Genomic DNA, 16,784 nt, shown 5'->3' with positions numbered 1-16,784 from the left:
ACAATAATTTTTTTAAAGTTTATTTTATATATAGGAGTGTTTTGCTTGCATGTGTGCATGGTGTGCCACATGGGTGCCTGGTGCCCTCAGAGGCCAGAAGGCACAGCAACAGATCCCCTGCAACTGGTGCTATGCATGGTCTGGAGCTACAGACAGTTGTGAGCCTCCATATGGTTGCTGGGGACTGAACTCAGGTCCTCCGACACAGCAGCAAGTGATCTTAATCGCTGAGCCACCTCTCTCCTGCCTCTACCTCCCAAGGAATGGCATGGTACGACGTCTGGGAGACAGTATATATGAATGATGTCCGTGCCTGATATTGTAGACTAGTGTACTTTTTCTCCTCTCTCTTTGTCTTTCTCTGTTATAGAAGCTAAATCCTGGAGACTACATTTCCCAGGCTCCCTTGCAGGTAGCAGTGGCAATTGACATGTTAGGTCAATGTGAAGTAACTGGAATCTGTATGTGCTGAGGAAGTTAATGCTGCAGGAATAATGCTGTGTGGCACCTCTTACTCCTTCCCACGTGGATGACCCCTGAAAACCAGCTCATGACGATGAGATCAAAGCCAGAGGCAACAGCTGGCCACTCAGGGAGACAGGAGCAGGCAGATCTCTGTGAGTTCAAGGCCAGGCTGGTCTACAAAGGGAGTTCAGGACAGCCAGGGTTACACAGAGAAACACTGTCTCAAAAAAAAAAAAAAAAAAAAAAACAAGGCAAAAGGTCACCACAGACCACACAGATATCCCTTCTGTGTCGTGTCACCTAGGTGTCTAGCCATTATTGAAATGCTGGGTAAGAGGCTGGGATGTGGCTCAATTGGCTTTAACCCATAAAGTTCTGCACTAAAGTTGAGCACCAGGGCTGGAGAGCTGGCTCAGAGGTTAAGAGCACTGGCTGCTCTTCCAATAGTTCCTGAGTTCAATTCCCAGCAACCACATGGTGGCTCACAACCACCTATAGTGAGATCTGATGCCCTCTTCTGGTGTTCAGGAGTACATGCAGGGCAAAACACTGTACACATAATAAATAAATAAATTTTTTTTTTTTTGGTTTTTCGAGACAAGGTTTCTCTGTGTAGTCCTGGCTGTCCTGGACTCGCTTTGTAGACCAGGCTGGCCTCGAACTCACAGCGATCCGCCTGCCTCTGCCTCCCGAGTGCTGGGATTAAAGGCGTGCACCACCAAGCCCAGCAATAAATAAATTTTTTAAAAAAGCTGAGCACCATATAAATTAGGTGTGATACACATCTGTTATCCCAGCAGAGGTAGCAGAATCATAAACTCACAAAGTTATCTTTGGTCAACATAGTGAGTTAGCAGCCAAGCCTGAGCATGTTACATGGTACCCTGTCTCAGAAGCGAGGCAGGCACTGGACAGGTGGCCCAGCTGTTAAGAGCACTAGCTGCTCTTTCAGGGGACCTGAGTTGGGTGCCTAGCATCCATGGAGTGGGGTAAAGATGGGTGAGGCTGCAAACGGCCTGTAACTCCATCTCCAGAGGATCTACCCTCCACTACACTCACAGACACATGCACACTAATAAAAATAAAAATGAATATTTATTTGATTTTTAAAGATTTATTCATTTATGAGCTGGGCGTGGTGGCGCATGCCTTTAATTCCAGCACTCGGGAGGCAGAGGCAGGCGGATCACTGAGTTTGAGGCCAGCCTGGTCTACAAAGCGAGTCTAGGGTGGCCAAGGCTACACAGAGAAACCCTGTCTCGAAAAACCAAAAAAAAAAAAAAAAAAAAAGATTTATTCATTTATTTTTATGTATACAATGTTCTTCCTGCATGTACACCTGCAGGCCAGAAGAGGGCACCAGATCACATTATAGATGGTTGTGAGCCACCGTGTGGGTGCTGGGAATTGAACTCAGGACCTCTGGAAGAACAGCCAGTGCTCTTAACCTCTGAGCCATCTCTCCAGCCCATAAAATGAATATTTATCTAAACCTGAGCAGGGTAAAAGAAATGAGTTCCTATTGGGATGTCTGTGTGTTGCCTTGGCCTTTATGCACATACTGTTATTTGTGGCTGACACAGTATTTTATGCCATGAGTCTAAAAACAAAACCAAACCAAACCAAAAACATTCCTTTGACCACTACCATTGGGGCAGAGAAATATAGGGTGACCTGCGACATACTTTGGGCTCAGAGGTCTTTGGAGTTAAACGACAGGATGGAGAGTCTCAAGGGATAGAGAGGGCTTGCCAAAGTAGGGTAGGGCAGGAGTAGGCATGGAGCCAGGAGCACGTGGGAAAGGAAGCCAGGAGGGATGCTTCCGGCAGGGTGCTTCCAAGGCTCCCCACCCCCAGCTTAGCCGTCTCCACCTGCTGTCCCCTCCGGCCCTACCCTGTCCCCGCCCCTGCCACATTGACAATATAGGCCTGCACTGCCTGTGACTTTCAGGCTTTGGCTGCCGACCCCCACTGACCATGCCAGCAGACCTGAGCGGCACCTGGAACCTTCTCAGCAGCGACAACTTCGAGGGCTACATGCTGGCCCTGGGTAGGACCGGTCGGGTTGTGCAGCAAAGGGGACCCCAAAGGAGAGCCAGGTTCTAGCCTCGGGGTCTCGGGGTTGAGTGCAGGCAGCCTGCCTTGTCTGCTTGTTTCAGGTCCTTCTGTCTCCTGTGGGTTATGCTCTCGGCTGGTCACTCCCTGCCTGTGTCCCTAAATCCCTGCACCTATCTTTGGCCCTTCTATCCATCCTCTTTCCTCTGTCTCCCTTGTCTTGTCTGTCGCCAAATCGTCTCTGCCCACCCCACCGCGGCCCCCCTGCACCCCACCCCGTCTCTCCCTCTGTACCACTCTGCATCCCTCAGCGTGCTTGTATTCCTGTCTACCCAACTCTGCATGGGGACCATAGGGATCAGCTGTAGCTCCTGGGCAGGGTGGGGGGGCCAGGGCTCTGGACCAGGCTGTTAGAATCTGCGCAGGAATTCAATTCCCCAGCCTGGCAGACAGAGTCAGCAGGGCCTGCCCTTGCATGCTGTGGGAGTGTTGGGCTCTAGAGAGGGGGTCTAATCACTGTCCCTGCCTCCCAAAGGTCCCTCGGTACCGCATGGCGCTGCTCTGATTCTAGCGATTTGGCCGATTTTAGCACCTATTATCGCGTGTAGAGTCCTCTTAATGATTGCCAGGGCTTCTGCTGGGATTCATTTGGTTTATTGGGGTTTGTGTGTCTGTTTTGAGATAAGGTTTTACAGGTCAAGCTGGCCTGGACCTCACTGGTCTCAGCCTCTAAGAAATACTCCTGTCTCAGCCTCCCACGTGTAGGGATTACAGGCTAAACTACTATACCTCCATACACTTGCTATTTTTTTTATTTATTTATTTATTTTACAAACTCTTCCCTTTTACCTTCAAGCAAATAGAATGAATTCCAACACACACACACACACACACACACACACACATACACACACATACACCAGTAAAAGCAATTTTGAAAAAGTCCTCCAGGGGCTGGAGTGCTCACCAGCTGCTCTTCCTGAGAACCCATCTGGTTCCTGCATGGCCGCTCACAAGCATTTGAAAGTCCTATTACAGGGAAGCTGATGCCTTCTTCTGTGGGCACTGAAGACACATGGCACATAGACATGCATGCAGGTATTTACACATACATATTAAATAATTAAATAAATTTTGTCAAAATTCTCGAGTCAAGCATGGTGGAACACACTTGTAATCAAATACTCGGAAGTAGAGGCAAGAGCATCAGAAGTTTAATGTTACCTTCATAATCAAATACTCAGAGGTAGAGGCAAGAGCATCAGAAGTTTAATGTTACCTTCGCCAACAGAACAAGTTCAAAGACAGCATGGCTTCTATAAGATCCTGTTTTTAAAACAAGCTGTCCTCTGACTTACACATATGTTCCCACACATAAATTAAGTTAGTGTAAAAAATTAAAGTAAAAAGATAAAATGGAAGCTGAGCATGGTGGCGCCAGCCTTTAATCCCTGCACTTGGGAGGCAGAGGCAGGCAGATCACTGTGAGTTCGAGGCCAGCCTGGCCTACAAAGTGAGTCTAGGACAGTCAAGGATACACAGAGAAGGGTCGGAGAGATGGCTCAGAGGTTAAGAGCACTGCCTGCCCTTCAAAAGGTCCTGAGTTCAATTCCCAGCAAGCACATGGTGGCTCACAACCACCTGTAATGACATCTGGCGCCCTCTTCTGGCCTGCAACAGACATGCAGGCAGAACACTGCAAACATAATAAATATATAAATCTCTTTTAAAAAAAAAAAGATACACAGAGAAACCCTGTCTGGAAAAACCAAAGCCAAAAAGATAATACGAACAATAACTTTTCAGGTATTGACTTTGCAACTCGTAAGATCGCCAAGTTGCTGAAGCCACAGAAAGTGATAGAACAAAACGGGGATTCCTTTACCATCCACACCAACAGCAGCCTAAGGAACTATCTTGTTAAATTCACTGTTGGAGAAGAATTTGAGGAGGATAACAAAGGCCTGGATAACAGAAAGTGCACGGTAAGGGGTCAGGGTCCGGCTGAGTGGTAGGGCTCTCGCTCAGGGTCCACGAGGCCTGGGTAAGATTCCTAGCACTGCAGAAGAAGACAAGAGTGTAGGCTTGGGGGCGGGAGAGGAGCGCATCACTTACGAGCACTTACTGCTCTCGTAGAGAATGCGGGGCTCAAGTCCCAGCACTCACATGGCTTCCTCCCGAGAACCTGCAGTTCCAGAACACTCTTCCGACTTGTGTGAGCACCAGGCATGCACACCGTGCACAACATACATGTAGGCAAGACACACACACACACACACACACATAAAATTTAAAAATTTTTTCAAATGTAACATAGGCTGTTCATTTCACAAAGTTAACACTGCATACAGTCTATCAGGTAATATTTAAGGACCCCGGCAGAAAAAGCATCCTTTCTTTCTTCCTTCCCGCAGAGCTTGGGAAGGAGCTGGGAGAATGACAGACTCACTTGTGCACAGAAAGGCGAGAAGAAGAACAGAGGCTGGAGCCACTGGATTGAAGGGGACCAGCTCCACCTGGTACCCATCACGTTTTGTTCCGCTAAAAACATTGTTTGGGGTAGCAGGAGACATCAAATCCCGAGTGCTGGGATTAAAGGCGTGCACCACCACGCCAGGCTTATTTCTTTATTTTTATTCATGTGTACATGCGTGTATGTATGTGCACAACATGGGTGAAGTGCCCGCAGGGGGCAAAAGGGGGGGCATTGGATTCCCTTGGAAATGGAGTTACAGGGGTTTATGGGTTGCCCAGTATGGGTGTGGGGAACTGCACCCTGGTCCTCTGCAAGAGCATCAAGTGCTCTCAACTGCTGAGTCATATCTTTAGCCCCTTGCTCTTATTGTTAATTACATTTTTTTTTAACTACTTAGAAAATTATCAGGGCCGGGCTGGAGAGATGACTCAGAGGTTAAGAGCGCTGGCTGCTCTTCCGAAGGTCCTGAGTTCAATTCCCAGCACCCACATGGTGGCTTACAACCATCTGTAATGAGATCTGGTACCTTCTTGTGGTGGGCAGGCACACGTGTGGGCATAATACTGTATAAATAATAAATAAATCTTTAAAAATAAAAAATGGTCAGGGCCAGGCCATGGTGGCACAAGCCTTTAATCCCAGCACTCAGGAGGCAGAGGCAGGTGGATTGCTGTGAGTTCGAGGTCAGCCTGGTCTACAAAGCAAGTCCAGGACAGCCAGGGCTGTTACACAGAGAAACCCTGTCTCAAAAAAACAAAACAAACAAACAAACGTTGTCAGAAGCCAGGCATAGTGGTGCACACATGCAATCCCAGCACTTGGGGAGGCAGAGGCAGGCAGATCTCTGTGAGTTCCAGGCCAGACTTGTGTAAAGAGCAATTCTAGGCTGACACAGAGGAACCCTGTCTTGAAAAACAAAACAGTATATTTTGATCACACTCTTTCCCCTACCCCAAATCCTCCCAGACTACCCCTATCTCCCTGCCTACCTGACTTTATATTCCTTCTCTGAAACCAAAATGACACCCCCACTCCCCAGTAAATAAAGAGCAAGCAAACAGGCAAGTAACAAACCCCCAGACCATAGCAACAATAAAAACATGCAGTCATTTTGCATTGAGCGGCTCCTCCTGCACGTAAGGTGTGTCCGGGAGTGCAGCTGACCTACCCAGTGCTGAGGAGAATGCTTTCTCCTCCCCCAGAAGGGCAGGGGTGGGACCTGGCGCCATTCTCTTCTGCATGCTGGAACTTGTCTGCCTTGAATTCATGGAGGGCTTGTGTGTGTGTGTGTGTGTGTGTGTGTGTGTGTGTGTGTGTGTGTGTGTGTACACGCGCGCGTATGCTACCGCAGTCTCTGTGAGGGCATGTGTGCATCAGCTCTGTTGTGTCTGGGAGATGCTGTTTCCTTGGAGTCATTCCCCATCGCTGGCTCTTTCAGTCTTTCTGCCCTTCTGAACAGATCTCGGAGCCTCCGAGGGATGTTTTTAGGCATCCCATTCAGGGCTGTGCTGAGCGCTCCAAGTGCTCACTGTCGCCCATTGTCCGACTTGGGGCCTCTGTGTCAATTACCATCCACTGCAAGAGGAAGACTCTGTTGAGGGTTGAACAATGCACTGATCTGAGTCCCAGAGGAGTGTCCTCTGTCCTGTTCTTTTTTTTTTTTTTTTTAAAGAGATAATAGCAATGTTAAAAGAAATGTTAAAACAAAAAACAAACAAACAAACAAAACAAAAAAAAAAACCAAGCCCATTGCCAGCCAGGCAGTGCTGGCGCATGCCTTTAATCCCAGCAGGCTGGAAGGCAGAGGCAGGCTGGTCTGATCCCTGTGAGTTCCAGGCCAGCCTGGTCTACAGAGTGAGTCCAGGACAGCCAAGGCTACACAGATAGCAGGGCGTGGTGGCGCACGCCTTTAATCCCAGCACTCGGGAGGCAGAGGCAGGCCGATCTCTGTGAGTTCGAGGCCAGCCTGATCTATAAAGCGAGTCCAGGACAGCCAAGGCTACACAGAGAAACCCTGTCTCAAAAAACCAAAAAAATAAAAAAGAGACCTTGTCTCAAAATAACCAACAAAACAAAACAAAAATGTCTATTGCCTGTTGGAGTATGGTCTGGTGTGCTTTGTATTTAGTTTCTTCCCCATCCTCAGATTCTTACTGTTTAGGAGCAGACTGTCACTTAACCTAAGTATTGCTGTTTAACCTGGCCTAAGAAATTACTCCTGATTGGCTGATTAAAAGGCCTAAACCTGGGCAGGGCAGAATGGGATAGGTGTGGCCAAGGTTCTGGGGGGGGGGCGGGGTTTGAGAGAGAAGGAAGGACCTAGGGGTGGGGGTGGGGTGGGAGGGGGAGAGGCAGGGAGAAGGGAGAAGGGAGGAGGAAGAAGGAGGTAATGTCTGCCTTGCCCCAGGTGAATTAAGGCTATCCTAAAATATATTACACATTTGTGTCTTTATTGATTGTGAAAGTGGGTAAATATTACCACTGTAATAATTACAAGCTTAATAATAAACATTTATTAGGCCATAGCATTAAACTAACAGCAACAATTGCCAGTCACCCTACCCTTCTCAATCAATTTTATTTGCTTTTGTAAATTGCCTTCAGGATATTTTCTGCCTTTTTATTCAACCCAAGAACATTTTCCGGGATTGGAGCCATAGCTCCATGGTTAAGAGCAGGGTTTGCAGGTTCAATTCTCAACATGTGCATTTGTCTGTACCTCAAGCCTCAGAGGATCTAGTGCCCTCTTCTGGCCTCCTCTGGCTCTGCAAGCATATGTACACAGACATAAATGCAGATAAAAACATCCACACACATTAAAAATAAGAAAATATGTAATATTTTTTAGAGAGAATTTCCCAGGGCCTAGAGATAGCTTAGTGGAAGAGCAGATGACCAGGTATTGCTTCTGCAGAGGACCTGAGTTTGATTTCTAGCACTGTGTTAGGTGGCTCAACATTCCTCTAACCCCAGGTCTAGGAGATCCAACGCCCTCTTCTGGCCTCTGAAGGTAACAGCACTCATGTGCACACACCCCACCCCACCCCACCCCCCGACACACAAATATATGTAACTAAAAAATAAAAATTAACATTAAAAAAGAACATTGTGGCTGGGCATGGTGGCGCATGCCTTTAATCCCAGCACTCAGGAGGCAGAGGCAGGCCGATCTCTGTGAGTTCGAGGCCGGCCTGGTCCATAAAAGCGAGTCCAGGACAGCCAAGGCTACACAGAGAAACCCTGTCTCAAAAAAAAATTGTAGCCAAGAGTGGTGGCAGATATCTTTAGTCCCAGCACTTGGGAGGCAGAGGCAGAGGGATCTCTGTGAATTCAACCTGGTCTACACAGTGCAAAACAGCCAGGGCTCTGTTACACAGAGAAACCCTGTCTTGGAAAATCAAAAAAAAAAAAAAAAGAAAAGAAAAGAAAAAAAAAGAATACTGTATAGCTTTCTAGATAATTTTTCTGCTGAAGTCACCATGTATTTTTATTTTTTCACTTTATTACTTTGGGGTTTTTTGGTTTGGTTTGGTAGAGTGCTTGCTCAACATGTGTGAAACTCTAGATGTGAGACCACATCTGTAAACTGAGCACTTGGGAGGTAGAAGCGGGAGGAGCAGAAGTTCAAGGTCATCCTCAGCCACAGGACAAAGTGGAGATTAGCTTTGAGTACGTGAGACCAGGTGGTCTCTGCTAGGAAACCCATGTTGCGTCTGTGTCTTGCTACCTCAAGCGGCCAGAGGCGCTGCTCACTCACCACCTCTTGCTCCTTCGGGTCCTTACTTCTTCACAGAGGGGCATTGGTTTGTTGCACAAGCAGAGCTTCATGACTGCACATTACAGCCGAAACTAGGCAATAGTTCTAATGTACAATCTAGAAGGTATAAAATTCTGCTTTTAGGAAGTATAAAACAGCCGGGCATGGTGGCACAAGCCTTTAATCCCAGCACTCCAGAGGCAGGGGCAGGCCGATCACAGTGAGTTCGAAGCCAGATTGGTCTACAAAGCGAGTCCAGGACAGTCAAGATAACATAGAGAAACCCTGTCTCAAACAGAACAAAATAAAACAAAACAAAAGAAAGTATAAAACTAGGGCTGGGCATGGTGGCACACACCTTCAAGCCTAGCACTTGGGAGGCAGAAGCAGGCAGATCTTTGTGAGTTTGAGACCAGCCTTGTTTTTTCATAGTGAATTCCAGGACAGCCAGGGCTATAGAGTCTCCCCTTACTCCCTGCCTACCTCCCACCCCTGTCTCTATACATATACATATACACATACATATATAATATATACATACATATATATGTGCATATATATACATATATAGAAATATATATACACACACACACCTGTATCTTTGTGGGTCTACACTAACTGCAGAAAAGACTATAAGGATTAAATTGTTGGGCACTCACTTGGTCTCAGAGTGGGAGAAGTCAGGGAGGAGAAGACCTTACATTTGGTGTCAGGAGGCCAAATCCACACACACACATTTGGTATCAGACATGTTGAGAATGCGCACCAACCTTTTTTTTTTCTTTCCTTCTTTCCTCCCTTCCTATCCAGGAAATGTTCTGTGAAGGCCAGGTGTGCAAACAGACATTCCAGAGGGCCTGATCCACGCCTAGCAACAGAGCCTACCTGAGGCCACCGCTCAATGCCGAATTAGTCTGTGGAAGGAGCAGGTGTTTGTCTTGGTTTGATGAAGGGTCTTGTAATTAGAAAGATGTCACACAGCCTGTACTAGAAATTATTTGATTGCAAGACAATTTCAGCCTCAATAAAACTGTCCAAGTGACATTGATTTTTTTTCTTTCTAAATTTAACATCACTTCTTTCTTTTTTTTTTAAATTGTGTTAAGTACACTCTATTTTTGAAAAAATATTTTATTTAATTTTAATCTATGTGCATTAGTGTGAAAGTGTCAGGTCTTGGAGTTACAGACAGTTGTGAGGTGCCATGTGGGTGCTGGGAATTGAACCCTGGTCTTTTGGAAGAGCAGGTAGTGCTCTTAACCACTGAGCCATCTCTCCAGTCCCCATGACTTATTTCTTATTTGAGACGGGGTCTTGCTGTGTAACCCTGGCCGCTTTGGAACTCACTATGTAGACCAGGTTGGCTGTGAACTCACAGAAATTGGCCTGTCTCTGCCTTTACCTCCTGAGTGCAGGGATTAAGGCTCGTGCTAAACTGATTGTTTTAAGAAATGTCTGAAAGCCTGTTCCTGTGTGCAAACCACCCATCAGGAAACAAGACCTAATTGCTGCCTCCAGGGCTAGTGAGAAGATTCTGGCAGGGTATGGGCTTCAGGCTTGAGCTAACAGGAAGCACTTGAGCTGAAAGGCCAGGGATTTGTTTGTTTGCTTTTACTTGGGGTCTCAGGCAGTTGATGCTGGCCTCGAATTTGTAGTCCCTCTACCTCAGCCTCCCAAGTGCTGATAGTACTGGGTGCTGTGTGCCACTTTGCCTCTGGCTTGCCCTTCCTCCCCCACCCCGGCCCCCAGGACAGGGTTTCTTTGTGTGGCCTTGGCTGTCCTAGACTCACTTTGTAAACCAGGCTGTCTTCGAACTCACAGCGATCCGCCCGCCTCTGCCTCCCGAGTCCTGGGATTAAGGGCGTGCGCCACCACCGCCCGGTATCTGGCTTGCACTTCTCCATGCAGCTCGGGGTCATGTTTGAAGGCCTGCACAGCTAACTGAGCACACGGAGTACATGAGTAACAAGAGAAGAAACCGGAATGACAGGGGGAGGAGGGGGTCGCCAAAGACCTTGAATGACAAACTTTAAAAGTCAAGAGTTTGAGCTGGGCGGTGGTGGTGCACGCCTTTAATCCCAGCATTTGGGAGGCAGAGGCAGGGGGATCGCTGTGGGTTCGGGGCCAGCCTGGTCTACAAAGTGAGTCCAGGGCAGCCAAGGCTACACAGAGAAACCCTGTCTCAAAAAAAAAAAAAAAAAAGTCAAGAGTTTGGGTGGTCAGAGAGAGATGGCTAAGGGCACCGGCTGCTCTTCCAAAGGTCCCAGATGCAATTCCCAGTACCCACATGGCAGCCCACAACCATCCATAACCCCAGGTCTAGGGGACCCTACACCCTTTTCTAACCTCTGTGGGTACCAGGCATGCATGTAGCACATAGACGTACATGCAGGCAGAATTCCCATCCACATGAATAAAAATTGGGGCTGGCAAGATCGCTCAGTGGGCAAAGGCGTTTGCTCTCAAGTCTGACAATGTGGATTCAATCCATGTGTGCTTTATGGCATATGTCTCACACACACACACACACACACACACACAGACACACACACACACACACACACAGACACACACAAAGAAACATTATGTTGGCCACCTTCACAGCAAATGCTAATTGTGCTGAAACTCTAAAACCTGAGGCTTCAGCTAGGGATTTCTTTTATCTCTATCCTGCTTCAGTGGGTCCCAGTAAAGACCTAGGGAAACTGCCGACAGACTAGGACCATAGGACTAGAGTGTCTGAGGCCGAAAGCTCCACAGTTTGTGCTGGAAACATCCGAATACTTTTAGGAGCCAAGGGAAGGCCTTCCATGGAGGCAAAGACTCTGCGAAAACCGCACCAAGTAGCAAATGCGACTTCCTTCTCTGCAGGCTGGCGCCAGCTGTCGGAGCAGATAGAGCTCAGACTGGAACTAATGGCCGCAGTGAGTTTGAACCCGAAGCGTCCGCCAGGGGGAGGCTGCCGGACTTTGGTGTGCAGAGCTAAGAAAGGCTGCCACGTGTCCGGGTGAGGACTGCGGGGAGCCGCAGAGCAGCGAGGAGGCTTGGTCACTCCCCAGAGCGATGGCTGGGCTGTCGGGGCAAAGGCCGATTTTAGGGAAGAAAAGAGGAAGCTTTTCTTGTCGCTTCTGCAAGTTTATCTGAATCGACCAGGCTTTCCTGGGAGGATCAAGAATTCCAGCCTGGACTCCAAAGGGGCTGGAGAGCCGTGGAGCGGGAGAACAATGGGAAATCTGAGAGGTGACCTGCAATTCTCCACAGGGACACCAGAGGGGAAGCAAATAGGACGCTTGGTTGTAGCTAATTTTTATTCATTTATTCCAGCCCAGTAGGGAAACAGAGAGACCTTGTCTAATAAAAACGATAAATACAAAACAAGCAAACAAAAACAATAAAAAAAGTAGCTTTAGTTTAAACCTTCCTCCCCCCCACACACACGTTTTTGGGCATGGAGTCTCTCTCTCTCTCTCTCTCTCTCACACACACACACACACACACACACACACACACACGTTTTTGGGCATGGAGTTTGGAGACAAGGTCTCACTTTGTAACTCTGGCTAGCCTGGAACTCACTATGTAGACCAGGCTGGCCTCAAATGGATAGACATTCACCTGCCTCTGCCTCCCTTGTGCTGGTATTAAAGACATGGACCACAGGGGGCTGGAGAGATGGCTCAGAGGTTAAGAGCACTGGCTGCTCTTCCAAAGGTTCATTTCTCAGCAACCATATGATGGCTTACAGCCATTTATAATGAGACCTGGTATCCTCTTCTGGTGTGCAGACAGAACACTGTATACAAAATAAATAAATAAATAAATCTTTAAACTAAATAAATAAAAAATAAAGACATGGACCACAATGCCCAGCTTTTCTTTCTTTTCTTTTCTTTTTTCTTTTTTAAATTTATTTACCTTTATTTTATGTGCACTGGTGTTTTGCCTGTATGAACGTCTATGTGAGAATGTTAGATCTTGGAGTTCACAGAGAGTTGTGAGCGGCCATGTGGGTCCCAGGATTTGAACCCAGGTCCTCCTCTGAAAGAGCAGTTAGTGCCCTTAACCCCTGAGCTAACTCTCCAGCTGCCCCTTCTCCCTCCAATTTGATTTTTTGTTAAATTGTGGTAAAAAAAAAAACATATATCAGGGTCAGAGAGATGGCTCAGCACACAAAGGCATTTGTCACTAAGGCTGACAACGTCAGTGTGATTTCTGGAATCCACAGGGTAGAAGGAGCGAACAGTCTTGAAGGTTGTCTCTGATCTCCATATCTGTGTTAACACAGCCACAGAAGTAATAAACAAGTGCAAAAATCTACACATAGGGTGGCGTAAAGATGGAGTACTGGCCGGTTGGGCCCAGTGGCGCAGGCCTTTAGTCCCAGCACTTGGGAGGCAGAGGTAGGCAGATTGCTGTGAGTTCAAGGCCAGCCTGGTCTACAAAATCGAGTCCAGGACAGTCAAGGCTACACAGAGAAACTTTGTCTTGAAAACAAAAACAAAAAGACAGAGTACTGTCTCCATGGCAGCACATAGACTAACATGCAGAGGCCCTGCATTCAGGTCAGCATTGTAGACAACAAAAACAACAAATGATTGAACATATTGGTTGTCTTTTTTTTTTTTTTTTAATTTGGTTTTTTCTCAACAGGGTTTCTCTGCATAGCCTTGGCTGTCCTGGACTTGCTTGTTAGACCAGGCTGGCTTCGAACTCATATGATCGGCCTGTCTCTGGCTCCTGAGTGCTGGGATTAAAGGTGTGCGTCATCATGCCTAGCTCATGTTGGTCACTTTAAACAATACAAATGGGCAGCATTAAAGAACATTCATACTAGCTGGATGTGGTGGTGCACCCTTGTAATCCCAGCACTCAAGGAGGCAACAACGGGCGGATAGATGTGAGTTCGAGGCCAGCCTGATCTACAGAGTGAGTCCAGATAGCCAAGACTATATAGAGAAACCCTGTCTCAGTAAAAACAAACAAACAAACAAAAACTCATTCATATTGCTGAGTGTAGTGGTGCAGGCCTTTAATCCCAGCACTTAGGAGGCAGAGGTGAGTGGATCTTGGTGAGTTTGAGGTCAGATTGGTCTACATAGTGAATTCCAGGACAGCCAGGGCTACATAGTGAGACCTTGTCTTAAAATAAATAAAAGAGCCGGGTGGTGGTGGCGCACGCCTTTAATCCCAGCACTTGGGAGGCAGAGGCAGGCGGATCGCTGTGAGTTCGAGGCCAGTCTGGTTTACAAAGTGAGTCTAGGATAGCCAGGGCTACACAGAGAAACCTTGTCTCGAAAAACCAAAAATAATAAAAAATAATAAATAAATAAATAAATAAAAGAACACTCATACTGTCAGTAGGAAGTCACATATGTAATCCCCAGCACTGGGAAGCAAGAAGTGCAGGACTCAAGGTCAATGTAGAAAATTCAAGGTCAATCCAGGTCGACCCTGTCACAAGCATGCAAATAATAACCAGACAAAACAAAGGCTATTCCCACTGATGTGCCACCACCACTGCCTGAAGAACACTTCCCTCAGCCCACAAGGATGCTTTGTCCCCATTAAACACTTACTCCTCAGACCACTGAGCCACCTTTGTTATCCATCTTTAAGAATGTCACCACCCCTACCCTGAGAACACGGAGCAGGAGAGCCTGCCCTGCCACGATAACAGCTGGCCCTGCCATGATGACAGGGGAGTGGGAGAGTGGGCCCTACCCTGAGGACAAGGGAGCTGGCCCTGATCCAGGGCTCTGAGTGGACCTCAACCCAACATCTACCCCGTGTATGACCTGCTGGAACACATGAAGGGGCCGGACCTGTAGATTCAAAGATTAAGAATCTCCTTGACACAAGGCAACAACGTGATATCTGACAGCAGTCCCAGTGAGGCTCCGGTAACGACAGTGTAGGCCTCCACCCAGACCCATGACTCGTAGCAATGAACATTTGAAAGTAAACATATGTGGACAAAAGGCTATACTGCGTGATACACTACAGCTTCTGTGACAAGATTTTTTGTTTGTCTGTTTGTTTTATTTTACTGGGGGGAGGGAGGAGAATAATTTTGGTGCATGACGTGTAAATTATAGACATTCAATAAAAGTTAAAAAAGAATTTCACCACTTGGGCTGGAGAGATGGCTCAGAGGTTAAGAGCACTGACTGCTCTTCCAGACGTCCTGAGTTCGATCCCCAGCAACGGCATTGTGGCTCGCAACCATCTATAACATGATCTGATGCCCTTTTTTGGCCTGCAGGTGCACATGCAGATAGAGCACTCATCTACATGAAAATAAAAAAAATTTTTTTGAGACAGGTTTTCTTGCCGGGCATGGTGGCGCATGCCTTTAATCCCAGCACTCGGGAGGCAGAGGCAGGTGGATCCCTGTGAGTTTGAAGCCAGCCTGGTCTACAAAGCGAGTCCAGGACAGCGAAGGATGCACAGAGAAACCCTGCCTCAAAAAAGAAAAAAACAAAAAACAAAAAAACCAAAAAGAGACAGGGTTTCTCTGTGTATCCTTGACTGTACTGGCTTCGCTTTGTAGACCAGGTTGGCTTCAAACTCACAGGGATCCACCTGCCTCTGCCTCCCAAGTGCTGGGATTAAAGGTGTGCGACACCATGCCCAGCTAAAATAAAATATTTTTTCAAAGATTTTGTTTTCGCTAATGAGTATATGTATGTGTCCATGTATGTCATATGTGTGCAGGTTTCCAAGAAGACTTCCTGGAGCTGGAATTACAGGTGGTTATGAACCACCTAGGGTAAGTGCTTAAAACTGAACTCTGGCACGCCTGTAATCCCAGCACTTGGGAGGCAGAGGCAGGTAGATTGCTGTGAGTTCGAGGCCAGCCTGATCCACAAAGTGAGTCCAGGACAGCCAGAGCTACAGAGGAACTCTGTCTTTTTTTGTTTTGTTTTGTTTTGTTTTTTTGTTTTTCAAGACAGGGTTTCTGTGTGTAGCCTTGACTGTCCTGGACTCACTCTGTAGACCAGGTTGGACTCAAACTCACAGCGACCAGCCTGCCTCTGCCTCCTGAGTGCTGGGATTAAAGGCCTGTGCAACCACTGCCTGGCTGAGAAACTGTCTTGAAAAACACAAACAAAACAAAACAAAATCAAACACTGAACTCTACTCCTCTGCAAAAAATAGTATGTGATCTGTTTTATTTTTAAAAAAGATTTCTTTTTATTATTGTAAATGCTGTGTGCTGGGGGAAGGTATTCAAATCCAGTACAGCTGCTGGTGGAGGGCTCTCTGGCTCACAGTGTCAACACTGCTATGAGCACAGGTCTTAAACTGTCACACCTACAATCCAGTCCTCCGTTGGCTGAGGTAGAAAGATGCCATAACTCAAGGCTAGCCTGGGCTACATAAGTAAGTTTCAGGCCAGCCTGGTGGAATGCTATACGACTCAAAAACAAACAAAACAGTATATAAAAAAAAAATCTCGTTTGAAGCTGGGCGTGCTGGCTCACAACTTTAATCTCAGCACTAGGGCAAAGAGGCAGGCAGATATCTGTGGTCTACAAAGTGAGTCCAGGACAGCCAGGGCTATTACACAGATAAACCCTGTCTGGGAACAGGGGCTCTGAATCTCTTCTGAATTCTTCCTCCAATTTTTTTTTTTTTTTTGGCTGGGAAGTGGAATTCCAGGGTCATGTGGTAATTCTGTGGAAAAACAGCCAAAATGTTCCACACTGACTTTACAAGTTAACATCCTTACAAACGGTGAAGCTTTCTTCCCCTTTTGGCCAACAGCTGTCACTCTCTGGCTCTTGACGGTACCCATCCCCGGAAGTGAACTTTAAAAGAGAGATGGTAAAATTACATAGCATAAAATTGACCATTTAAGGGCTGCAGAAGCAGCCTGGCAGTAGGACACTTGCCTAGCATGTGTGAAGTTCTGAGTTTTTGTCCAGAACTGAAAAGCAAATTAACCTTTTTATTTCCTTAAGAAGATTTAAACAGCTGGGCAGTGGGTGGTGGCGCACGCCTTTAATCGCAGCACTCTGGAGGCGGAGGC

General features: G+C 47.0%; 1 protein-coding gene across 1 annotated transcript; it reads left to right on the top strand.

The window, feature by feature from the left end:
• Positions 1-2,368: 2,368 nt before the first annotated feature.
• Positions 2,369-9,794, top strand: RBP7 (retinol binding protein 7). The gene is made up of 4 exons (XM_084785728.1): positions 2,369-2,514; positions 4,326-4,504; positions 4,934-5,038; positions 9,563-9,794. The coding sequence occupies exons 1-4, from the start codon at positions 2,442-2,444 to the stop codon at positions 9,611-9,613; spliced, it is 408 nt and encodes a 135-aa protein (XP_084641854.1). The 5' UTR covers positions 2,369-2,441; the 3' UTR covers positions 9,614-9,794.
• Positions 9,795-16,784: the final 6,990 nt, after the last annotated feature.

This window comes from Acomys minous, assembly GCF_964271855.1.
Source record: "Acomys minous genome assembly, chromosome: 6".
Lineage (NCBI taxonomy): Eukaryota > Metazoa > Chordata > Mammalia > Rodentia > Muridae > Acomys > Acomys minous.
This window is presented reverse-complemented; position numbering and strand designations above follow the sequence as displayed.

Excerpts from the sequence above, each read along its gene's own strand:
- RBP7 (XM_084785728.1), top strand. The coding sequence starts at position 2,442 with ATGCCAGCAGACCTGAGCGGCACCTGGAACCTTCTCAGCAGCGACAAC. Across the intron at positions 4,505-4,933 it reads TGGATAACAGAAAGTGCACG|AGCTTGGGAAGGAGCTGGGA; the intron begins GTAAGGGGTCAG and ends TCCTTCCCGCAG. Across the intron at positions 5,039-9,562 it reads AAGGGGACCAGCTCCACCTG|GAAATGTTCTGTGAAGGCCA; the intron begins GTACCCATCACG and ends CTTCCTATCCAG.